The sequence below is a fragment of the Tinamus guttatus genome, unplaced genomic scaffold (genome assembly GCF_059628265.1).
Source record: "Tinamus guttatus ecotype Peru unplaced genomic scaffold, ASM5962826v1 Tinamus_guttatus_pri_ptg000023l, whole genome shotgun sequence".
In the NCBI taxonomy this organism is placed as follows: domain Eukaryota; kingdom Metazoa; phylum Chordata; class Aves; order Tinamiformes; family Tinamidae; genus Tinamus; species Tinamus guttatus.
In genome coordinates this window covers 948,474-974,875 of record NW_028288557.1, presented here as the reverse complement: position 1 = coordinate 974,875, position 26,402 = coordinate 948,474, and the positions used below count along the sequence as shown (strand labels likewise).

The 26,402-nt window shown below is 38.4% G+C and overlaps 1 protein-coding gene across 1 annotated transcript in view; it reads left to right on the top strand.

Annotated features, from left to right (window-relative positions):
• CTNNA3 (catenin alpha 3) overlaps positions 1–26,402 on the top strand; it is a 363,859-nt gene that overhangs the window by 30,797 nt on the left and 306,660 nt on the right. Inside the window, exon 5 of the mRNA XM_088525182.1 lies at positions 4,657–4,776. Coding sequence (XP_088381308.1) covers positions 4,657–4,776 — 120 coding nt within the window. The remainder of the gene's footprint in view (positions 1–4,656; positions 4,777–26,402) is intronic.

Genomic DNA, 26,402 nt, shown 5'->3' with positions numbered 1-26,402 from the left:
TGGAAATTCAATTTCTTTTGTTAGATTATGTGTAGGGAGTATAATAATGAAGCCAGAGTAATGTACAGTGGTTTATCTGGTCAACAACTGTTTGTATCTCAAGCATACACAGATAACTGACCCAGAGAAATTCATTTCATAGCATTTTATAACTTGCTTTTGCTTTGGAAGGCAAAACTGAAATGCTTGTGAAACAGTGTCTGCTTTATATTAGAAATACATGTCTCCAGACCTTCCTAAAATGAAAGCAAAATCCTCTGATATTTGCTGAACAGAGGAGGCCTGTGTGACCTGCTGTCCATAAACCTCTCCAAAGAGCCAAGTCTGAGCACACGCTATTATGGCAAAATATTGGAAGAGCAACTGGTTTTCAGTTCAGTATCGAGTATATGTTCAGTAATTGGAGTTTGAGAGGTTTCTTTTTTGGTTCTTTCAGTCATCCTGGTGATTTAAAATAATACATTTAGTGTAATTTAGTCTTTCAAAGCAATATTACTTATTAAAGTGGGAAGGTATTTTTTAAACGAACTGCTTCCTTATGTCAGAATGGAAATGAAATTTTCTTCCCTTGCTTTATTCGGCTCCTATTCATCCATATTAAAAGAATGAGACAAATGGATAAAATAGTTTGCAAATGGATCAAGTAGTTTAGTGCTGTTTTCTTGTCCTGCGTAATAGAAGTTGATACTGATATTTTGAATAACAAAGGCTTTTTCATTGTTTCTACTCTAGACAAGTCAGGTGCCATTCTGCTTATTCTTAAGAAAAAAGAGATGGGCTGACTTTCCCAGAATCTGAACTAGGCTTGTAGATTGACAGCAAGTGAGGGATGTGTAGTGGACCAGTTGATAGTGTTACTTTTATGTCTTATCTAGGTTCTTAAGCAAGTGACATTAAAGCTATGTGGTTTGTCAAATAATGATGTCATTCACAAACCAGAAAAAGCAGTATTTGCTGCTTCCCAAATGTTTCTATTAAGTTTGTATGATTATTATCAGGAATAAGACTTTGTACTCCATGTTTAGTGATGTCTCCTCCTAATCGCCAAATTGTAAGTAATGAAGAGCATGGCACCAAGTATTTATGATCTAATCTCATTCATATTTAGATGTCAACAGGCCATTAAATTTCACTGCTCTTATTGAAGTCCCAGGCTTGTTGAGGAAATCCTAGTCTGCCTTGTATTGATGTGCTTTTTCAAGAATACTGCCTGGCCAAATCCTAGGCCAGGATACTGCAGCAGCAAGTGAGATAACTGAGCTGAGCAGGCCCAAACCTCAGACCAAACCAGACAAGCTCTGACCCTTCTAGAGCAGGGGCTGTCCCCTTGGGATCCCAGAAAGGATGCTCCTAACCGTGGTTTCAGAGTAACATTATCAAAATGAGAATTAGATTAGGCCTTACAAAATCAGACAGCAACCTATTCCACAAGCGCCTGTGCTATGAATCATCTTGTTTGCAACAGCTGAACAGTGCAGCAATAGCAGGAAACAATGAAATTAACCTCTTTCAGAGAAACACAACTAGGCCACAGCATGTATAGACTTTAACAGTCTTTGTGGAACTGGAGAAATGAATCCCGATGAAGATCAAACCTAGCAAATCCTAATTTAATATCAAAATTCAGTTGCTTTTGCTATCAGAACATTATGCAACTACTGTTTATACCTTGGCCTCTTCTCTTTGAACCTATCGCTTAATTTTCATCACGTTTAACAGAAGAGCAGAAGTCCCAAGATTTCTGAAAACAGGCAGATGGATAGTGGGGAGGAGAGAGAGAGAGAGAAAAAAAAAAAAAAAAAGACTGACATAAGGAGCTTACAGAGGAACCAGAGGATTCTCAGATGGCCATTATAGATAGTGTGTGACTAGGCGAAACTTCAGTTGGAGCTCCCATTTCACTTTGGATGTTACAATGAATCAACTGTGAGATAACAGTTACAGGAAAGTACTTTTAGGACCATTTATAGATTTGTTCCTGACGTTTACTTGTTAATTACATGGAATCATGATTACTGTCTGAGAGGAAACTGCAGTTTTCTTAAGACTAAGACTTTTTTATTTATGTGAGTTAAAAAGATCATCTGTCCCGCCCTCCACTCTTACTCCCTCCTCCCTCCCCTCCATCCCATTTAAAGAAAGGCTTTTTCCAAATGGGATAGCTCTTGTGGTGAATTTTGATCCATCTCTAAGTATGTTGTACTTAGTTACATGTTTGATTTATTTTTACTTAGCCTCATTTAGTGGTTCCTATTATATCCAGGATACTGTTATAACCTTCCAGAGAACCAAATGCAGTGTTACTGATGTTTGGGTTGCTTCAGGGCATAGCAAGTGTGTGAGTTTTTCAGCTGAGTTCCTGTCAAAGGAAGAATTGGAGCTATGAGATTAAGTAAATCCGTTATAGGATGATGATTCTACTACCTCTACTATTTGTTGTTGTCAGATGTACTGATAGAAGAAACAGTGTTCAAAAAAGCGCATCTTATCCACTTGAAGAGTGAGTTTGGGAATCATTAAAAGCCTCTTTTTCTATATTACTGAGCCCCATGATAAATTGTGAAAACCGGTAATTTCTTGGAGTGTGTCATGGTTTGGAGTTGAGGTGAGCTTTTGCTGAACTTATATATTGGGATGGCCAGTCTCCTACATATTTGTGGAGAGGACATTATCGGTAGCTTTTATTCCACTTAAACTGTACTCAGATCTGGATTGCAAGATGTTGTAAAGAAATCACTTCCTCCAGTGCTTCTGGAACATCTGGAGTCTGAATCTGCGAAAGTCAAAATCAAGGGTAGCTCTAGCAGGGATAGTCTGAAAATGACAGCTTCTACAAAGGAGGGAAGATAATGAAGTTAAATAGAAAAGAAGGAGGTTTGTCTCTGCTTATGTTCTCTCACCCATGCTTTTGCCCTACACTTATCACCAACTTGAGAGGTGAGGAATATTTGCAGATTGTGAAATGGAAAGTCAGACACATGATCAGCTAAAGATAACCAGGAAGCTTTAGTAAAATTATATGTGCAACCATGTCAAGAGTTACAGCTTCCCTAGTGTGGAACTGACTGACTTTAGTCTCCTGTTCTAGATCTCAGACCTGGGTGAGTAACAGAGTGAAAGGAAAGCCATTTCCTTCTTTGGGCGTCATTTTATAATCAGTTGAAAAGGTGTAAAAAAAAAAAAAAAAAAAAAAAAAAAGTATTTCATCTTTTGGGTCATCATGCACTAGCTGCTTGGAGTGCTTGCCAAATTAGTTGTACTCTCTTGTTGCAAGATCAAATGGTTTAAGACCATTTAAACCGTTTGTGTTTTGGTTTGCTCACTGGAAGAAATATGTCTGTATTTTTTCTCAATAAATCAGTTCTTATTTTCTATCCATCCACTTTTAAAAAGTGCTGATTTATCTGCATAAATTGTTCAAATGCAGTCTTTATCACTCTTTTTTCCTCTTTTTCTTTCTTGTTTAGCATTGGTTAAATACTGCTTTTTCAGTTTGGATGCAGTAGCTATACCATAAGCATGTAGTAATACTTTTGATTTTTATTTAGCTGAAATCTTTCTTGAAGTATTTCTAACTTACTGTTATTTTATAAACTCAGGAAATTGTGTAGGAAATGCTTTTGCAGCATTGTATCAACAGTGTAGCAAATACTCATGTAAGAGCTTAAAGGAGGAGAAGACTAATAGAAAAAGAGCAAGTTTCACCCTCTTGTTGTCAGTTCTCTTCAGCACCACAATGTGTAGTATCTGAGGAGGCCCTCTGACCATCAGGCACCATCATGGTTATGTCCAGGTGCTAGGTCCAGCAGGGGGTTTGATGACACCTGCTGTCAAGTCCTCCTGCCTCTCCCGTTGTCCATAGATCAACCTGTGCAGGTTTTGGGGAAAGCTTGCTCGAGCTAATGGCCTTCAGAGTCTCCACCTGCCCCATCTCTGTGTGTTATCAGGAAGCCTGGCTGTTCTGTATCCCCAATTCTGGGTGTCAGCACAGTCATGCCCATGGCACGGATGTGTGCAGGTCTTTGTGATGAGCTAGTCTGGCTGCCCTGAACATAAGCTATTCCGAGAGCCATTTCCCTACTGTATTTTCTTTTTGATACCTTCCTGTTCCTTTCATACCATCTTAGCCTTGCTATTCCCTACAGTTAGAGTTATGTTGTTCTATTTGAAAAGTGCCAGTACCCTTTTTAATAATGGTGTACATGTGAAATAAGTATTAAATTTTAAGGTTAATTCTCAAACAAAATGTAATTAAGCTTGTCACAACTTTCCTGCAAGATGTGAGAACTTTGCCCAAGGTGAGTCTTCAATTTTGCAAATTGCTCATAAGTAAATTATGTTGATAATTTACTGCAATTTACTGTAGCATGACATGGGAAAAGATTTAACCTTTGGAGATTGACATGGTCGCTAATGTTGTGTTTTGATATAAGTCTAATCTCTGAAGTTAATTAGAGGATTTAATTTAATTACATAGGGCAGATGTAGTATGCTTTGATTGCAAAATTGCAAGGATGTTTGTGTCCGTTTCTAGATGATGGTGTACTAGGAGATATTATGGCTCCATAGTATTAGGATTTAATAGAATAAAATCCTGATACAGCAATAAGTACAACAACTTGGTGAATGACAGTATTTCTTTCTGTCCCTTAACAGTTTCAAAGAACATTTGAATCACTAAGAAATGTGTCCAGTAAAGCTGATCTACAGAAGACTTATCAGAAGTTTCAAAAAGATCTGGAAAATCTTGATTATTTGGCATACAAACGTCAACAGGTAAGAATAGAAACTTTGTAGGAAGACAGAATACTAGCTATAAACACAACACATGCGAAAAAGTGATACATCTCTCATACCATTGTTTCCACACAGTTATATCCTTCATGTAATATGATATTACATATCGTATTAAGGTCAGGTAAGCCATAAGAAAGGTGGAAATAATTTTTAATGCTAATTGTATTGGAGTGCTTTTTCCACTTCTGACCAGGTTGCTCTGTTTTACAGAAAGATGCATAAAACAAGTAGGTGAATCTTAAACTTGGCAGACTATTAAATATTGCATTAACACATAACAAAGTGGTTTTTTAGGTTAAAGGGCCTAAAATATTTGGATTTTTTTGGCTTGAAAAATGAGCTACATCCATAGAAATCAATGAAATCAAATACTGGCTGTACATGCACATCGCTGGAGATTAGTTCTTTAGAAGAGGACTTAAAGATTAAATCTTGATGCAATCTAGTCTTTTAGGTTAGTCCTACTTGATGTCACTTCTGCATGATTTTTGTGAAAATGTCTGTTCTTGTAATAGATTTTCACTTATTTTTGTATTCTTGGGGAAACAAGGCTTTGTCTTTTCCACGGGAATTTAGCCCATTTCATGTGTGTGCTGTGTGTGGAGGTGGGAGGGTTTTGTTTGCTGTGTATCTGAGTTGTCACTAGGTGTCAGCGTTATCAAACCCTTCCTTGGCTTGAGGGCCGCTCACTTCCACTCTGTTTACATCAGCTAGTTGATTAGACTGTTAGAAAATTAGTAAAGGGCTGAGACGCAGATGGTATCTGAACATGGCAATTTCTTGTTCGTGAGTTAAGGAGGCCAAGGAGCAATTTGCTTGGGTGAGTTCACAGTGGTGCACTCCCTTTTCCTCGTCGTAATATGGCGTGGTTCTCTGTCCTCTCACATGTGGCTACTAGTAAGCAAAGACGGTGTTTCTACTGGGGACTAATACTAACTTTAGCTTCTGATATGTTCTTGTAATTATGTCAAGCATAATAAATGTCACATCTGTAAGGACTTTGAGAGCATTTCTGAGCTACAAAGGCATTAATTCTATTAATTCCATCTCAGGCTCTCACCATATTTTTCTTGGGAATAGCTTGTTTTAGTCTGAATTCCCACTCTTAGCTTTGCAAAATTCCCTGTTATTTCAGGTGGTGTCTGTCTAGTTCTGTAGAGACTGCGTCAATAACATACTGTATTTTGCATGGAGCAGGGCATCTTTTCTCCTATTCTCAGGTCTTTACTACCCAACTCATCTCAATACTTGGCACTTGCAAGTGTTCTGAGAATCCTGACATCCTTGCTTGATATAAGGCGTGCCTTATACCTTCCCCATACTGTTTCTGCAATCTTTCTTCTCTGTAGAACTGTACTGGCAGAAGCTTTCGTATTTGGAGGTACTAAAGCTGTTTTAGCTATAAAATCATTTCCTGCTTTCGATCACAGAGCAGGAGATAGACTTCTTACTTGTGTGTGCCTGTTTCTAACATCTTCTAAAGTGCTATTCAAGTTTTAAGAAAATAAATAGGGCAAAGGCTGAAACTGGAAAATGATAAAAGAGACTGGAGATGTTCTCTGAATCTTAGTTGATTTGCATTATATACCAAATCAGTTGCTTTATGGTTTGGGGCATTGCTTTCCTGAGTTGTATTTTTGCCTGGTTTTGAGATGAATATTCCATTGAGTATCAATAGAACATACCGCAGAATCTGCAGAGTGAGAGTTTTGAAAAGCGGATCAGCTATAGAAAACATTCTGAGTTGCTTCCTGTTTGGGAAAGAAAATGATCTTCTTGTGAAAAGATTAGTGTAATTATTAACAGACGTAGATTGGAACTGGAGCTCTTGAGAATTTAAAGGATTTTTTTTCCCAAGTCTGTGGAGTGGTCCACCTTTAATTGATAATATTTTATATGCTCTAGTACATTATGAAAATATTCAAACCCCTCATGGCAAATTGTTGAGTCATACCATCTTGTTTGGAGAAAAACCATATTTAATTCAAAAGCAATAGTCAGTGGTTGTCTGCTTCTGCCCTTGTTTCTTAGACATGAGACATAAAGTGCAATAAAGCAATGTAATTTCTCAGTGCTGAAGTTTTCAGAACAGATGGAAGATTACAACTTTGTCTTTTAAAGGGTATTTAAAATGACCCGTGATGATTCTAATTTCTAAGTATGGAACAAATCTCTGTGTGGTGGAGGCAAACAAGAGACAAAAAGGTTGGGGATGTTGATTTATTTTAAGTCATATTTTTTAAGTGGCAGTTTTCAGAATGAGGTAGAAACTCTTGAGTTTTCAGGTAGCAAGCAGATTGCTACAGAAATGTCTCTTTAAAATGGGCAATGAGCCCATGAATTATATTTGGCTTTTTTTAATAAAATAAAATGAAGTTGCTAGAATGTGTTGGTTAAACTTCCCTGAGCTTTCTGAGAGCTTTTCTGATTTTGCATATAGTATTTGCTGAGTATATGTAGTGTGAGCTGCTATAGAACTAGTTGGAGTGTCTACCTCCTGTGGTTACTTTGGTCATTGTAAGGGAGGAAGGTGGGAATTGTTTGGAGCAGGGGATTCTTCACTTGTGCTGATGTTCTCGGTGTTAACAGTGCCCTTAGAACACCCGTAATGGTGCTGGCTGCAATTCAAAGACTTTCAGTTTCTGCCGAGGTGTTTCTAGCAACATGGCAATCCAAGAGTTGACAATGGAAGCTTAGTACATGCACACACACGCACACAAAAACAGTATCCCTTGGTAAAGTGCTATTAATTTAAGGATTTGTTATTTGTTTTTCATTTTATGCCTTCAGGCCAGTTGTAGACTAAAGGACTTTAAATTATGTGAAACTGTTGAGTCATCTGGGGATTACTTCCTGATTGTTGTTGTTGTATGCAAAGATGTTTAAAAGGGTTGCAAAAAAAAAAAAAAAAGGAAATAGGAGGAGCAACAAATAAACTTAGGAGGCAGCCAGGAATTTTCTTTAATGTGGGAAGTAATACTTCCAGGAGATGGAGCAGAGCCTTTATCTCTTGCTTCAGAGCAGAGCATGATTATTAGTTCTGCAGCTGTCTTCATGGTCATACAGGTCATTTTGCATTTTAGAATTCTTAATTTTGGAAAGAGGATTTGCTTCTACAATCAAACAGGACTTTGCTTTGTTTGAATGGATTCAGTGCACTTTTATTCCAACTTGGTTCGTTTTGTTTAAGATGCTGTTATGTTAAGCATATCTGTTCACAAAAATACTGTATTTCAGAAATTGGTGCCAAATTTTCAGAAAAGATTATTACTTATAAACTGTTAGAGAGTTTTGTTGTGCAATGAACCCTTTAAGAAGGATGCTGAAAACTGAGGGAGCTCAGAGTAGAGGTGGATTATTTTTTGTCAAGAAAACATGCATTATGGTGAAAAACTTAAGGAGCTCAGGTTCTGTAGCTTCTCTGGAAAAGTTTATGGCTTAGAAATCAGACAGAAGTATTCAACTAAGTATTCATTCTAGTACAAAGAAGCATGATAAGAGCTGGAGACCAGAAAGGTTGAAATTGGAAAGCAGGTGAATGTTTTTTGACAATTAACCATTCAAATGGTTTGCTTAATAGATGCAGTACCTTTACAGCTACTTATAGCCTTTATTCTTTGTATAGTATGTAGGTAGAAGATAAGCAGTAACGGAGGTGCAAGTTAAAGGGCAGAAATTGCTAAGGAATTTTTTAGGGTTTGCTCTCTAACTAAGATGACTAATGTTTCACAATTTCTTCTAGCATCCACTAAAAGTGATAGAACTGTTGACTGCTTATTTGGGGGTTAAAGGAAGAACTGTGCATTTTGAATTGCCAGTCTGGATTAATAAATGGGGTGTGTTTGCTTGCTTTGTATTTACCACTGGCCTCTCCAAGGCTGCTTATGATAGAGTTCTGGTTTAGGAATTTTCAAATAAATCCTAGGGAGTTAAGTATTAGACTTTTGAGTTATTTTAAGGAAATGTAGGCACTTGATTCTCATAGGCTTCTTGGAAAATCCCTTTTTTCCTTTCTTTGGTTAATATTTAGTCACACAGAAAATAAATCATATTATTTAAGTTTTCATAAATTTAACTCTTATCTCCTCTTGATATGAGATCAACCAGCAATAGTGTTGGTTTTTAACTAGAAATCTAATCGATTTATGCATTCAAAGCAAACAACAAATCAGTCTGAGTAGTGAAGAGTATAAAATAATGATAGTTCTATTTTCAGCACCCAGTGACTCTTGATAGTTTTGTAAGTGTAGGTCTGCCATTGCTTCTGTGTCGAGGATGTTTATATGGTTTGCTACTGAGTGAAGAGCTTTTCCCTCTTGCTGCCTACTCCAAGGTGCAGATGTTGTCCTGTGCACAGTTTGTGTCATGCATTCAGGTTGGAGGCCAGGGAAGAGGTTTTATATCTCATCAACTTTTTATGCAACCTGATTTTACAACTCAGATCTTTGATCTTTGTCTTACTGTAGTGCTAGTCTTGCATGATTTTAAGCTGCAAATAAATTCATGTCCCCAGGCATGTGTTTCTTCTATGCATGTATGGAAGCTAGACCTTTGGAAAACAGTAACTCCTCTTCCATTTGAAAGAAGGAAAAAGCAAATGACAAAGTCGAAAGAAAAGTGTAACGTAGCAGAGAACTTTTTTTTTTTTTTTTTTAAGTGATTCTGTTTTGTAGTAATGACAAATGGCTCATACAGAGTGCTTATACAGATGGCTTATGCAGAGTTGTGTAAGTTTGGTCAGATTTGCACCTGAAATGCCTGACACTTGCCCGGCAGTTAATGCTAAAACTCTCCTTAATGTTAATGGCTTCAGAATCCAACTTTAATAGAAGTCAATATGATGAGGGGATAACAGCAAGTTGATAATAGCAGGTGCGTTGTTTTATTATGAAGGGAAACTATAATTTGAAAAGGATATTGACATTCCTACTGTAAGAAACAGAAGAGTAGATGAGTTTCTTCTTTTGAACAAATCATGTTGTATCAAAGATTGGAAGAGGAACCTTTTGTACAGCTGTGGTAGGTGGATGAAATTTAAGTAAATGGGGAGGTATTTTTTTCCCTTTCCAAATACCCAAGGAGAGAGAGAGAGAGAGAAGTGAGCACTCAAGTCCTACCAAAGATCCAGGCAGGAAGGTAAAAGTGCAAGTGCTCTGTGTGCCTTAGAAATGTTCTTCTGTGAGCTAGTGTGAGTTTATTTTGTAATTTGGGGACAGCTGACAGTTTAGGTTTGGCTTGCATCTGCTAGCAGGGCAAAGAAAGAATTACAAGAAAAAATCCTTTCCTCCTGTAATGCAACCTCTGGAGGATATAAATAGTTTATAAAAATATCAAGACTTGAATTATCATGTGAGGTGACCATGGCAGAAAGCCCTGAAGGATAATCTTGTGATTGATACTGGGAAGGAAAAGAAACAGGAGTTGTTCAGAAGCAGTGTTATATTTTTCATGAATAAATGCAGTGTGGCTGTAATGGGACTGAGACAGATGTGTTGGTTTTAAATAATCTGCTTCTCACTTTCTTGAGAAAACAACAACAAAAAAAGGGACTTTAGGGTGCTCAGTGAGGAAGTACTTCATTTCTTTAGTGGCTTATGGGTGTTAAAATGCAGTCCCATGTTCTGGCTTTAACAATAGTGTGAGCTTCAGGTGATAAAGGCACAGAGCTGTGGTATTAAAGCTCATTTCATGAGACAGGTTAAAGATCATCCTATCCAATTTCTAGTGCAGGTCCAAATGTGACAAGTATCTGTGTGCAAAGCTGAGGTAGGTCTTTTGCCATTGCCATTGCTGGGATATCTTTAGCCATTTGAAGGATGACGTATTTGTGTGCTTGTGCACACCTGTGCAAATATTTAGAATACAAAGCGTGGCTATGCTTGGTCTGCAGTGCACACTTGTAGGACTAGAAAGAACCTTGCAATTCCTCTGCTGAAATGGTACACTTGGGAGGGGACGTTAAGGCAAGTCAGAAACAACTGACATTTAGGTGAGCTGGTTCTTTAATGCACAAAAGTTGATGCAAAACACAGAGGGATAGAAGAAAGTCTTGTACAGATGCCATGCAGCCACAGTAGTTTAGAGATGTCTAATCATTTAGCATTTTACCTTATTTTGCTCAGCAGAGCCCTAGAGGTGGGTTGGGAGAACGCATCATGTCCATGAAGAGGAAAAGAAAGCCGGTCCTGTGTCGGAATGGTCTTCCGTTGGGAGATGTGTTATTTGAATCTGAACCTTGTATTTTGAAGGAAGGTCTTCTAAACTGTCCCTGACCACCTCACCGGATCTGCCTAAGTACAGCAGGACTGGTACTCTAGTAGCTTTCTCTGCAGTGTGTGTAATGGTTGTCACATATCTCAGGTCTGATCAGATTTTGTGTTAAAGACGAGGGATGTCTATGGCTATCCTGTGCATGCAGCTGTCATAAGTCATCATTACTGTCATAAGTCATCATTACTATCTTCCTAGATCTGGCTTTGTACCTGATAACGTTTAAGTTTCTTTTTAAGTATAAAAGGAGAAAGGGGAAGCTGGGAAATAAATTCTCCAGGACTTGAAAACAGTAAAAAAGAAATTGCCCTCTTTTCAGTGGAAACTGTCTATCTAGACCTTTCAAAGAAAATAAAGTCAGAACTTTTTGTTGAACATCTAGAGATACCTAAATCCATGGTTATCTGCAAAAATAATCTGTATTCTTTTTATGAAGCCTGAGCATTTTATATGCCCTTGTTGTGTCTTCAACTAAAGGATAAAATATTACTCTAGATAATCACTCTATGCAAGATCATGCAAATTTTTTTCCAAAGCTGTAAATACGCCCTAATGCTGCAAACATACCCTAATGTTGATGACAGATACTTTAATACTGAGTTGGCAAAGAAGAGATGACAAATACTTGCATTCTGTTTTTATTTTCATTTAATTCTGTGGAAATTAATGGATGGGAATGTCCAATACAATATGATAATTTACTTTGTCTTGCTGATATATACTTCAGGGCTTCTACTAACGATGACAAATGTTAATGCACACACACAAACTATTGCACAGTGTAATCTGATACACTTCATTTTCCATTATATTTGTATATAGTGGCTGCAATTTTGGTTCAGATGTGTGGATTCTCAAACTTTAAATTTTTCATAGCAAAAGTTTTTTTCTAGTATCTTTTCTTTAAAGTGTGTCTGTCTTTTCTAGTTTAAATATTGCCCCTGTTCCCGCACTTGGGATTGCCTTCTGATTTCAAAATGGTACAGACTCTGCGTCCTGTTTTGGGGAATAAGTAGCGAAGGCTGCTATACTAATCCAGAAAAAATGAAGCAGTTTATGTATAGAGTATCTCCACGATGGCAGGAATAAATGTCAGTGCTTCTTGGTGTGTATTTAATTCTGGAGAATGATCTCTGTTTTAGTGAAATGAGTTCAAACACAAACACTAAATTTCATCTCTTAAAACTAGTGAAAATATTCGATGTGAGTTACAAGGCAAAATGGAGCATAAAGAAAGGACAAGAACGTAATAAAATTCTAGATATTTCAAGAGTCAGCAAGATGAATTAACATTTAGTTTAATATATATGAAGACAGACTGGAATGTTGTCTAATCAAAGAATAGCTCTCTTGGTATAACAGAAATTTCAGAGGAAATTATTTTTGATGTAGAATACATGTAGTAAAACAGGGATCACTGAGTAATAGATACCCATAACAGGGAAGTGCCAGTTTAGTGAGAGACATATTTCATCTTTAAATTAACATACATCTTTTATTAACCTGATGAAAATAAATAATTGTAAAAGGAAATTGTGTACTTTGGGCAAACTCATCCAAAGTACTAAAACTAATTGTCCTGTGATAAAGTCTGCAGTGAATATAGTTTTTACTCAGTACTATATTCTCTATTTTTTCCTATACTGCCCCCTCAAAGGGGGAAAAGAAAACCCTGAACAAAATATTTTTAGTATGATTTTAATAGTTTCTTGGAAGAAAAAGTTGAAGCAACCTGACACGTTTCAGTTCCTTGCCAAATTGCACAAAGTAAGATGCAACTCCTTATTTTTCTCCCCCATTGCAGCTTTCACAGGACAGGTCTGTTATTTTAGCTTCCATGTACCGAGGGGAGAGCTGTTCTGAATTAGTGCACCTTCTCCTGTAGTTTGGAAGTGGGGAAATAGAGGGGCTAAAGTTCTGCAAGTTTTCAGTAAAATTGTTGGGGGCTTGGGGGTTTGAATTTTTTTCTTCCCTACAAAGCACTTGTAAAAGGAGAGGGGGGAAAAAAAAAAGGGTGAGGGGGCGGTGGTATTTGGAGAAAGGCCTCTGGGGAGTGGTTTTTTTGTTTGCTTTCCACTTTTTTTCTTTCCACTTTTTCTTTACTGGTGATAGCTTGGCTGCATGTACGGTGTAGATCAGGTATGACAGATTCCAGTAATACTGGTATAGGTGAACATGGATTTTCACTTGAATCATTTGTCTTGCTCTGTGTAGTGGCATAAACAGGTAGGACTGTGACTGTCTGAAGAAAATTTCCAAACAAATTTAAATCATTCTGTCCTTAATATTTGTGGACAATCTATTAAAAATGATGTATTAGATTATTAAACTTCATTATAAAACAAAATTTCAAAAGTCTTGGAGAGTATTGAATATTTTTGAGTTTAAGATGTATGGCTCTTTTGCAGTTTTAATGCCCAGTGATTTCTTACAACTTGGATAAATCAGTTGTAAAATCTCCTGCTTCCAGAGCAGAACCACAGTGAGGCATCCACTTGCCAAGTCAAATTCGGAAATATTTCTTAAAAATTGGCAAAAAGAATTATCTGGGCCCAGCTTGAAAGCAGCAACAGCACCTTTATTTAAAAAAATAATTAGCATGATGAGCTAAACAGTCCTGTCCTGAGCTGCAAGGTGAAGACAGGACCATCTCTTATGTTTCATTACAGCTGACAGATTCCAGTAAACTAAATAGGTAGTAAAGTGATGCATGCTCAAGAGCTAATCCTTCAACTGCTTTTTATGTTTCCACAAGGCTTTCCTTACCATGAGTTAGTGTGCTCACTGATGAAAGCCCATGAAGGACCTGGTTTAATTGCATCCAAAGGTTTCCATTAGTTTCACCATATGGATCTCGGAAGAGCTGCCTAAATACGCTTTTGTCTGCAGTGCATAAGCATCGATACTGCAGGCACTTTTGTATATATTCCATTCACTTCTCCATGAACTTGAGATTCCCGCTTTAGGGAAAAGCAAGGACCAGCCATGCTGTCAGCTGCTGCGAGCCTGGGAACTCGGGAGCGGTGGAAGTGCCCTTGCCCGACACGCAGCGCCGAGGGCTGTGTGGCAGCGAGAGGCCGTTGCTGCCGCGCGCGGCCGTGTGCCCCGTGGCTGGCTCAAGCGGGAGGGCTGCTGCCTTCCCAAAGGGTAAAGTGGACCCCTGCGTTTGTGCACTATAAGGGAGTGGTGATGGATGTAGCACCCACATCTCTTCTTCCTTGAAGTATTTAGCATCTGTAGAACGGCTCCATGCGGCGCGCTCTGCATGTGTTTAGAGACCTGAACTGGCATTAAGCCATTGGTTTTAATATTGTATTCAGCAAGGCAGGAGTGTGCCGTTCTCACTCTGTTTCCACCGTTCATGTGCCTAAGGAAGATAGAAATACAGGTAACTGCTGGAAGTGGAAAGAGGAGTTGCATGCAACAACTGTTTTATTTATTTTTTAATGAAGTATTGGATATATACATTTCACCACTGCTTCCTCCTGTCGAGTTCACCAGTTCTCATATTTCATCAGGAATGACACTAAGCAGCAGCTAGAGATAGAAATCTGTGCTGTCAGTGCAATGCAAGGAGACAAGAGCGTGACTTATCATATTGGGTGTATATTGATGTAAGACCAGAAGAGGGATTTCATGGGGGCACCTCCACTGATATTTAACATGTATATAGGGAGAGATGGGTTTTTTACTTTTTTTTTTTCTTTTCTTTTCTTTCAGATTAGTGTGTGGACAACTAATGTCCTTTTATATTTCCTAGACTTCGAGCTATTTGGCATGTGCACTGTCCTTAATACCTTTTCTGAAGGGAAGTTGTAGCATTAAAATAAGCTGCTAGGTTGTGAAGAGAGTTGCTCAAAAAAGAAATGCCAGCTCTCTGCCTAAGAAACCTAAAGTTTGTCCTCATGCACATCCAGGATACGCACACAGTGAGACATTGAAGCAATACTTTGTATTGTGTCTTGGCCACTTCTGGTATCCACATCTAAATTCTAACTTTTGTCATTGGATTCATTTTGTACAGAGGCAGCTTCTTGTTAAAAAACAAACAAACAAAAAAACCTCTCTTCATACTAGTGAATCAATTGTAAGTTTAAAAAAATTATGGTGCCTACTAAGGTAGTCCCCATGTTAACCAAATGTCTGTGATGTGTATGAAATTTTTGGATATATTTGGAAATGATGAAAGAGCAGTGGTTTCGGGAAACATCTGAACCAAGGATACTTCATGTTTATAAAACATATATTCTGTTTAATGGAAGTTTGCCTGAATAGAAGTATATTTTTAGTGCATATCTGTATTGAGGAGATGATCAAGCATGATTAAAGGTCCACTTTGCAGAAGATCTTTTTTATACTGTCATGCCTGCTTCCCATTAATACTTTGTCTTTTTTTAATCTGTTGTCTCTGCAAATCAATAGCAATAGATCTTTACAACTCAGGTAGCCTGTGAAGACTGTTGAGAGAGTTACTATCTTGGTTTATCTTCTTATTGACTTGGATACTTAGTTTCTATATTTTATGTTCTGGTCTTATTTATATGGGTTTAAATCTGAAGCTGTTTAGAGAAAGTTAATAGCGTTATAAGCTTAAACCTGTATAGCTGGAGTAAGAATCTATTCTAATTGGACCCGGACAATTTCAGTAAATTAAATGTTTTAAAACTAAATTGGCTACATCTTACATTGAATCCTGGCTTTGATCACTACCTGCACATAACTCATGTGAATTATACTCAGAATGGACATTAAGACGACACAACAGTATTGCTATTACTGTTTAATTCACTTTGAGATAATGGAAAAAAACTTATTTAAAAATTTATTTTCTGTGGCAGGGATAGACTTCTTGCACATATATTTTTGGTGCAGAGAACATAAGGTCAGAGAGGAATGTGGTGGGCTTTTTTGTTTTTGTTTTGTGTGTTTTTTTTTCCTGTTGTAATTATAGTTCCTTCCTGAGTCGTTTTCTGTTAATGAAAGAAAACACTCTGCCTTTACAGAAGTCCAAAGAAATAATACATCAAGAGGGCTCTGTAATAATTATCTGTGTTTTAGCTATGATAAAAATTCTTTAAGGCATTTTACCACCTTTAAGAGAAAAGTAATAAGGAGGAGATATTAAGCAATGTTTTCTTATTTACATTTTCTTCCTTCCTCAGAAATAATGTTTCTCCTGAAATTCTCTGTAGTATTTTCCATTGATACTTAGTCCTTCCAGATTAGATCTGACCAATACCCTGTTGTGAACACTAGTCTTTCAGATTGGCCAAGCCTGAGCCAAAATTCTCTCTATACTTCTGCACGGAAGGGTGGAAATCTTTTTTTCCCCTGTTTTCAAGGCTGACTTTGCTATCTAGTATCCCTACTACCAGCGCTGAAGGCTGAGCCTCAGTGACTTATCTTCCTGTGTGATCCAGAATCCGTGGGACGCTTCTAGACTGCTCCTGTCTGGAATAAGTGATTGTGCTTTACATGCCCATTTGTGGAATAGCATTGGGAACATTCTGATAATTCTAGCAGTGTAGCTCTGTTCATTATTAGTTTCTTAGTCTTTGCTTTGGCGGGCTCAGCATTCATAACAACCAAGTCTGGAGTCCTGTTAGGTGCAGAATGGTGCCCAGGATTTGTTTTCCTAAAGAGATAGCTATGGGTGGCAAGTGTGTATAATGGGAAGAGTATTTGGGGAGAGGGATTTCAGTGGGAACTGGGGGAGGAAGAAAGCTGGAACTCTTTCAAAGCTTGAGATCAGTTAATATTTTAGGGGATACTCAGAAATAGTTATCCTCAGAATCTCAGAAGGCCTGTAGCTGTGAACTCTGCAGGTCACAAAACTACTTCTGCTTTGTTTATGGTGTATTTGCTTTTCTCTCTGTATTTCTTTAATACCACTTTCTACTTCTGTAAAATAATGACATTATACAGTGTTCAGTATCTTTTAGCAGTTTCCCAGTTTTGCTAACCTGTGTCATTCTACCCAGGCGACAAGATATGTTTTGACTTATTGAATGCAGTATAGCTTCTGTTCATTAGTGGAATAAATTTTGTCTCAAAATCAGGTGAGCACGGTCAAACATAGCTGTGTTCAAAAGCCATCAGTCAGGTTAAGCATAAATAAGGTATCCTGTAGTTAATACTACATCTCAGTATCATGAATATATTTGAAAATGAATGGAGAGATAGCTGAGGAACATGTAGAAGCATGTGTCTTGGGGAGCCTGTTCATCTTGTGTGGCTCTGATTTTGCCTGATAAACAAGTGGGTTTTATTAATGGAGATTTTACATGATATATGTAAGAATTAAATGGCAGTTTGTCTGCATACATTGGAAGAAATGTCTTACTCTTCATGTCAAAATAAGCTAAGCTATCCAGAGGTAAAGTTAAAAAATAAAGTAGACTGAAAACAACAGGGTCTGTTACTTGATAATGGAGCTTCCTCTGACTGTGACAATCTGTTCCATGTACAGAAACATAGTCTTTCTTTACAGTTTTGGAAGATTAAAAAAAAAAAGGGAAAAAGGCATCATTAAGTATAGGTGAAATATATGTGATTAAATTTACATAAAATCTGCATGCAAAACTTAGTAGCATTTGTCAGATTCTGAACGCTGGAGATGGGTCACGAGTTAGTCAGGAATCACTGGCAGCAAATAAAAGTATTAAGCTCCTCTCCCTAGACCTACTTGTGCTCTATGCTCTATTTGTACCAGGCAGTTTTCAGTCTGGAACTTTGCCAGTAGCCAAGGTCCTTGCAGTCAGAAGCTTTCTGCATTCTCTTTGGAAACCATATCTTCTTTTATCACACGTTTAGACAAGATCCCTGGGGTAAAGATCTTGATTGATTCTGTTTTGTACAATACCAGAAGCTTAAATATAACTAACTTTTGAAAAATCTTTGTCCTAATGCCCTGGTCTGTGTGTGTCAACAGGCTGTGAACCTGCCAATTATTTGGGTTTTCCTGGGCTTGCCCTGACCTCAGAGGATGTTTTTTCACACAGTGCCCTTTTACTAAGGGAGAAGTGTTATAGCTGTCTTGATTTGGGCCATTTACTTCTGTTTCCCTTTAAAAATGAAAAGCTGTTTTTCTGTTTTTTTTTTTTTTTTTTTCTTGAGGCATCCAGTTCTCCCCGATATTTCCCCTATCCAATTCAACCACGCATTCTAGGATACTTAAGGTTTTGACTTCACAAGGGAAAAAATGAAAGCAGTAAAGAAAAGATCATGTAAAAATGAATTTAGCTCAGCTACTACAAAAGGAAAACTTGGCTAACAAGGTCCTAAACTAGATTAGGGAGATCAGGGATGAACAGGAAGAGATGCGGGTTGTGAGGCCATGCGGCTTGCTCAGGGAGTGCATGCCCTGCCTCCAAGCCAAGTGCCCTACCTTGCTTTGACTTCCCTTTGTAGGGAGCTGTCCTTAACATGCAGTTGGAAGTTGTTATATTTTGTATACAATATGCATCACTTGTGACTATGATTTTCCTCTAATTTTTACCATTTGAAAAAGACATCCTCTGATTGTATTTGCAAACAGTTTCAATGAATACAACCTGCAGAGTTCAGTTACAAGCAGACTGCTGGTGATACCTTTTATCCATTTACCAGTCTGTTGCTGGGCAAGCTAAAGCTTTGCCAGTAATGTCTGAAGCAAATGTGATTTCTGTTGCTGTTGAACTGCTCATAACATGCACACCCGCATGATGGCAAAAAACACATTAAAGAAAAAGAGATACTACCTAGTATGAGTCTTCCTGCCTCCACTGTGAGCACCAGCTATTACCTGTTAGTCTTTTCTCTTAGTAAATCACTGCAGTGAAAGCTGTAAGGAAATGAAATACAAAAAGGTTCCATCTTATTTTTTGTATGAATGTGGTCCTGCTGAAACGAATGTTCTGGCTGCTGAGCGAGAAAAACAATCACAAGCCTAGATATCTCTGAAGAAAAATGGGAATACATTACACTGTGAAAAGTACATCCTAAAATCTACCTGCTTCCGAGAATTAATACTTGAACACATAAACTCTCAGGTGATCTAATGACCCCTAAAAAAGACAATTTTTTTTCACTAGAGAACTGAAATTAATTTCTCTTGTACACAGTTATTGCTGGTTGCAGAGTTGGTCAGTTATTCTGTGTTAGAGCAATCAGAGAGGAGAAGAATGTTCCTTATGCAAAATAAGAAGTTTTTTTTTTTGCTCCTGTGGAACTTCATTTCAATGATACCAGGTTGACTAAATTCAGGATATTAGGACAGGGATAGTTCATGTCTTAAAATGTGACATTCAACTAAATTCAGTACAGCTGAAGATATAATATGGAGGGATGAGTAGATGTGTTCAGAATATATAAAAGTCAGAAGAGGTGGGTGGTGAAGTATTTGCAAAAACTCTCGCATTGTGCAAGTTGGACTTGAATTGTATATTAGGCTTTTCTTACTCATGTGAACTAGTCTCTGAAGAAAGAAGTGGACTCTTGATAGCTTCGTAAAGCCGGAAGAGCCTTCTTGTTTTATTAGTATTCCTGGAAAGATATTCATGAGATATACTGTTCCTTAGACTCCATTAATGTAATCATTTGGAGTTCATGCAGATGTATTGTCTTATTTCATGTGGGCTGCAGAATACTAGCTCTAGGAAAAGTAGAGTTTCCTTTGGATAGGCACACTCGTTTGCTTGCTCAGCAGTGTAAATGGAACTAAATGCTTTTGTTTGAGGAACAGCTTTATGCCTTTGTTTTTGGCTGCAGTAGTTGTTCATGCCAGTGTGTTGGTACACAAGTGTTAGACTACTGATTTGTTTTGTTGAAGATGAAATATACATAATATATTCTGGTTTTCTTTTCTGTCCTGAAGTGCTCCAAATTTTAAGATATCCTGCTACTGCCTTGGAATATATGGGACATTTCTTTAGATTACTGAACAAAGAAGACAAAATACATATTGCTCCGATTAAATTGGTGATGAGGAGCTTGTTTCAGGAAGAGGCAAATCCAAAATAAACTTGGGGAATTCTCCCTTCCCCTCCCCACCACATCATGGAGCACACAGTAGTTGTACCCTGAGTGCAGTAGTAATCCACATTACCAAACAGCTGAGATGAAAAAGAGAAGAAATCAGATGCCTTTAGAAGAATAGATCAGCTAAAAAAAAAGAAATGATATCCAGAAACACACTGCTGATGAGAACATAGCCATGTAGCCATGCTTGAAGGCTTTATGGACAGAGGTAAATTTGCCCCAGCTGACTCAGTGCCTGTGCATTTGCAGTGTGAATAGGGTGCCAATTACAGCCAAGTGCTGCAGCATTTGGTAATTAGCTTTTGGTTTATGATAATGAGCTATACTGTACTATATAAATGTCAATATTTCATGACATTTATAAAGACTGTAGTTTCTAACCCAAATATTTGTACTGGGGTAAAAAGAGGTAAAGCAAACCAGAGAGCTGCTTGTGCCCTGGCAATGCTTCAGCTCTCCCCGTGCTTTTGGTTGCCTCTTCAATGCTTATCTGCATGAGCTTCACCTGCCAGCAACCAGGTGCCCTGTTTGCAGTCGCTGCTCCCCTGTGGGGTTCTTTTTCCTGGGCTGGCCCATGGTCAGGCCTTTGTGTTGGCAGAGCTGGAGAGTGTTGCTCCCTGAGTGCTTCAGTGAGAGCACCCGTGCAGCTCTGGGTTGGACTTCGTGAGGCAAAACTTCACGGGAGGCTTCTGGACACGAATGCTGCCCAGCACACCATTTGTGTAAGAAGGTAAGCTTGCTTGCTCTGGTTTCTTCCATATGCATATCATGGGGTCCTTGTATAGGACAATATAGAGAAGACAAGCTTTTTTTCCTCTATGCAACTTGCATATTGCATTTCGTTCTAAGTTTAATATTGGATTGATTTTTTTCTCTGATGCTTTTTCTGTGGAGCTAAAATGATTAAAAACATTTGTGGGTTTGGCTTGCTGTGTGCTCTGCAGGAAAGTGTATTGGTCTGATAGTTACTTGCAGTGAACCTTAAATTTATTGAATAAAATGTTCTTGCTGCCCTTGATGTAATGTAGAAAACACTCTTGTTTTTTTCCAAATCAATATTGCTATTTAAATCTGAATGGTGTCTACTTGAGGACATGCTTTTAATTTGTGTAGGTGGTGATCTGGAAGGATTTGTTCACGTTCGTGTATTGTAAAGCTGTACTGTCTACTCAGTGGAAGTGGCAGGGAAAAAAAGACATTTGTGCATATGTGGAAAAAAAACCATAATGGAGTGGGGTATATGCTACTCTAGCCATCTACTTGTTTCCAAGAAAGTAATTGTGCCTTCATTTGCACAAGAGCTGTGAGAAGCCTAAAGGCTGTAATAGTGCTGCTGCTTGACACGGAATTTAGGTCTCAGATTTTAAACCATGGGAGACACATTTTTCATGCTTGCCTCACAGTGTGTGCAGACTGAAGTATGTCTGTGTCCTAGAATTGGATGACCGAATATTTGCAGAAGTTTGTAGTATCTGTGTGTTGAGATTTCATATATTCACTTCCCTTGCTTTACAATTTGTTCATATGTTTCTTTTAGTGTTTTCCAATGATGGAAATGAGTATATTGGCTTTTTAGGAATATGGAAGAGACTGCAGCCATCCCAAATCCTCTCCCACATCCCTACTGAGATTAAACTGCTACTACATTTTTATATATGTTGTGGAGTTATGTTCTTGCCTGGTGAGGTTTCAGTCCACTGGCTGGTGGTCCTTGTTTACCCCGTTAACAAAGGCAGCAGGATGTCTGCAAGCAGCTTGGCCTCCAGCAGCAGAGCTGGGAGAAACTGGAGAGAGAAAAAAAATGGGGAAAAAAACAAAAAAGGATTTAGTTAAGGCTGTTATTGTGCCTATTTGGCTGGTTATGTGTGGTTAAAGGAGCATTTAGGTTTTAGAAAAGAAGGGAGCAGACTTTAATTTGGTGACCGAACTGTTAAAATTATGTACCAGGGTAACATGTACTTTCCCACCAAAATTAGTGACCACCATTTTTCGAGGGCTGATGTAACAGGGATTGCTGTTAGAGCAGCTTTTTCCCATTTCAGCTCTCTACACTGACTCCTCTGGATGCTCTTTTGGCTTTGCAAGGAAATTATGCATTTCATTCCCTGTAGATCTTCCCACAGCATAACTAGTTTTTCTGACAAGAAGTAAGCTCACACACTGTAATAAAACATAATGGAAATAATGGAATAATGTCTTGATAAAAACTCTAAAAGTCATGTACACATAATCTAAGTCATATCAGTAGCACCTTTAGCTAAAAAATACTTAAAAAAAAAAAAAAAAAAAAAAGCTCACCATTATATTGCTATGTTTAATGGTGACAAGAGATGGCAGCTGAGCAACTGTGCTATCCACTGGAGCTAATCAGCAATTAAAATGACACCTGTGAGTTAATTTAAAAAGACAACACCTAGGGAGGATAAGGAATAAGTGCAGGGTTGCAGACCAAGTCTTGTGTTAGATTTTGTGATTGACTTGAGAAATTGCTTCATAACTAATTTTGGAGGTGGTGTACTAGATTAAGTAAAATCTAAGCTTTCATTTAAAATTAGAAGTTAGTTGTATGAAAAAATGCATATTGATGGGTAATCAATATGTAATTATAAGAAATAAGATTTGTAGGTACCTATTAAGTCTGGTTAGCTAGTATATTTACCTCATATGCTATTTAGAAATATTTCACCTCTTTGCTTCTCCCAGCAGTGTAAAGGACTGAGTATTCCTGTATGGACCTATATGGAATACATTGCACAGGGAATCACAGTGTTGATGATGTAAAATTGTTTTCTTTCATTTTACTTGTCTAAGCACAAGTTACACTTCAAATGGTGTCTTGGCCTTGTGCAGATTGTCCTTTCTGAGCAGACCGGTAAGATCCGTAGAGGTTGATCCATGGTTATAGCTACACTCTATTTTATATTTCACATCGAGGTGCGCTTTTGAAAGGCCGGGTGCTGGAAGGGGCTCGGCAGTGACCGGGCCCCTCTGGCAGCCCTCTGCTGGGGATGCGCCCGGCTGCGGGCGCCCCTCGCCGCGCTGGCGCTGCGATGCCGCTCAGCCTCCCGCTCGCTGTGTGTCGCGCCCGAGCGGCAGCCCCGCTTCTCTCGGGGAGTCCTGGTCCCCAGCGCCGACCCGCCTGCCGCTTGCTTTGGAGCTGCCTGTGCTCCTTTTGCATTGCAGCTGTGTGAAACTACTGCTAGCTTAAATTAAGCTGCAATAATACTATATAATGCTGAAACAAAACTGTAAAAATATAAATCATGGATGTTACTTACAATATGGAATGATATGGTAGTCTTGTCTTGAATCCAAGACAATATTCTGATTCAATGGCGTGTGAATTTATTGAATTAGGCCCTTATTCCTTCTAGCTTTTTATATTCCCTCCCTACTACACCCCCTCTTCTTCATCACTTTGTAAAACTGCATCGTGTGTTTTATTTTTGCATCAATATATTTGCATAATGCGGGCCATGTGCAGTTTCCCTCTAAAACCCACTTTAGTCATTCAGTGCTAGAATTTCTCAGCCAGTCACTCTGCATTAATTCCTGCTCAGTCTGTCTCCTTTCTCCTCCAAGCCTTTCTGTCATCCGTCATCCATACCTCATTTCTACTTGTTCATTCTAGGAGTATTCACTCATTCATTCTGCTTGCGGAAAGATATTCACTTACTCAGATACAGAAATGTATAGCCATTGCACCCACTTGTTCTTTTCTGTCCACACATGAAAATGAAAGATAGACAGTACTTTTGGGTATATATTTTACTATTTAGGGTCTGAAGGGTCAGAGTTAGAGCCCTGTAAAGCAGGGAATAGGGAGCACACAGTTAAACTTCATTCTTATGTGATGGGACTCCTCAGGCCCTTTTCTTTTGTTTGTTACATATCTTTCATTAAAACAATATGAGCCTCTCTTTTGAAATCCTTGTGGTTTAAAAGCACTGGAGCTGTGGCCAGTTTCTTTACAATATAGACCTTACTTCTCAGTTGATCTAGCTTGAGCTCTGCCTTCATTTCATTTACAGAAATTGTGGCTTTATAGGTACTTGTTATACTCCAAAACGTTCTTTGTGGATAAAATTTATGTCCTTGAATCATGGTGGAAAAATATACCTTGCCTTTTCAATACTGGCTCAGCAGACAGCAAATAGCTAATTTTCCTGCAGTACAGTAAACAGGAGGGCTTGGCTGGAAAACAGACTGACTGCAGTCCTTTGGCAGAGGAAACTGATGTCAACAAATCAGTTATGGTTTTTTGTTGTTGCTTTAATAAAAATGTCATAGAGAGTAACTAGCATGTTCTTCCCAGTCATGTGTCCTTGTGGCAAGTACACACATGTTCATCAGTGACAAAATAACTGTGCCTTATCCAGACTTTTCCAAGCTTATTTGGACAGGATTTATATTGCTTTTCATTGCTCCATACTCTTTAAGAATAAAAATAGTTTTGCAAGTGTGTTGGCTGAATGGGAGCTGTTGGCTCAATGGGGTGTTTGAGGCATATTTGTGTTTCAGTTCTGGTATATGATTTATAGCCAGGGTATGAACAGCTTTTAAAGCTATGCAAGGCAGGCCCTTGTAGCTGTTGTCCGGATGTTTCTGTGTGCTGTTGTACTTGCGAAATGTGACCGTGAGAATGTGAGTGGTGGTGTGCTGAAGAAAGCAACTCTGTTTATGTATTGCACTATCAAATTCCAGCCACAGTACAGCCCCTGTACATGCCTGGTGGTGGTGCTACAGCTATATGGCATTGCGGCATTGCTTAATTATCTCCTACAATCATTAACAATATAAATGCTTTGTCATAGCAGTGTCCCCTGGTGTCACTGGAATTCATCGGTGCATTTTGTGACTGAGTCTTACGCTCAGAAATCTACACTAGTTGCAGACTCTGAGCCATTCACATGCTGCTTGGTCTCTGTGACATTCAACCACAGTCACCCGTTGCAGGAAGATAAAGGGAATGAGGAGGCAGAAGGCACCGAAGCTCATGATGTTAATAACTATTTGATACATATTTTGTGTTATAGCTTGTTGTTGGGGTTGATTATTGATCTGGTTTATTGACTGGTACAAATACTGCACTATCCTAGTAAGTCTGTATAATAAGGGTAGACACTATATTGAAATATTACAAATTCTTCCCATGTTTGGAGGAGTAAGCTGATGCTAAATTAGTCTTTATGTGAGCATCTTTAGAGAGAACTAGTGTCATCTTCCTCCTCCTCCATAAAATTAGCATAACCCAATAAAATTCTTGTTTCAATAGCTGAACAGAACATGCATCATGCCATCTAGCTTTCTGATTGATTCTCAGCTTATAGACGAAGAGCAGATGTGCTAGAGATGAACTGCTTGCCGTATGTCTCTGGATAAGACCCCAGGCAAAGGTTGTGTTTTCACCAACACTGTTAGCAAGGTTCTTGGAGCAGGACTTTGCATGGCAAGGATTTGAACCTAAATGGAGGAGATAGTCTCTGGAACTCAAATTTGGTTGCAGACCACAACTCTGTAGCTGTGGACTATGTTTTAGCATTAGATTGATAGAGAGAAGATAGGTTCAAAGACAGTATAAGGATCAATATCATTTATTTCATTCTTCATCATTTATTTTCTTCTGGTTTTGTTTTCTTTTGTTATTTCCTAAGTAGCTTTCACAAGTAAAGCAATAGCAAAGTGTTCTGATACACTTAAGCCTGGCCTCTGCGCTCAGGGGGAGGAATCTGTTACAGTAGCAGCCTGTGCCTCACTGTAGAGAGGGTGAAGAGCTTCATTATGGCTATGTATGGAATTGCATCTAGGAGGTCATCACCGGGAGCTCGCGAAGAGGAGGAATGAAAGCTGCTGAAGAGGTCTTTGTTCTGGCCTTGGCCCCTTTCTTAGCTTAGTGGAAATGAAATATGAAGATTTCTATGTGGTAGAAAAAGATTCATTAGAAGCACAAAGAGCTAGCAGAGAAGCTCCTCAAAATCTTTAAAGGGTTAGAACAAATGAAGATTAATTTGAAGAGTGGGTGTATTTGCCTGCACACTTGCATGAATCTTGCCTGATCTTTTTCTACCAATTCTGTCAGTACCAATGTTAGTCCAGTGGGCAATGCACCCCCCTTCCAAGAGTCTTTCATAGTTCAGGAGAAAATGACAGATTTTTGATATGGTTGCAAAATTTAAACAGGCATCAGGGGAGAGAGAGAGGAAAGAAGGCAATTCTGAAAATGATTTTGAAAAGAAAAAATGTAAAAATGATTTGAGTGCTACTGGAATCGTCAGAAAATGACACACAAGAAATATTTTTAAAAAATTAGAGCAAGC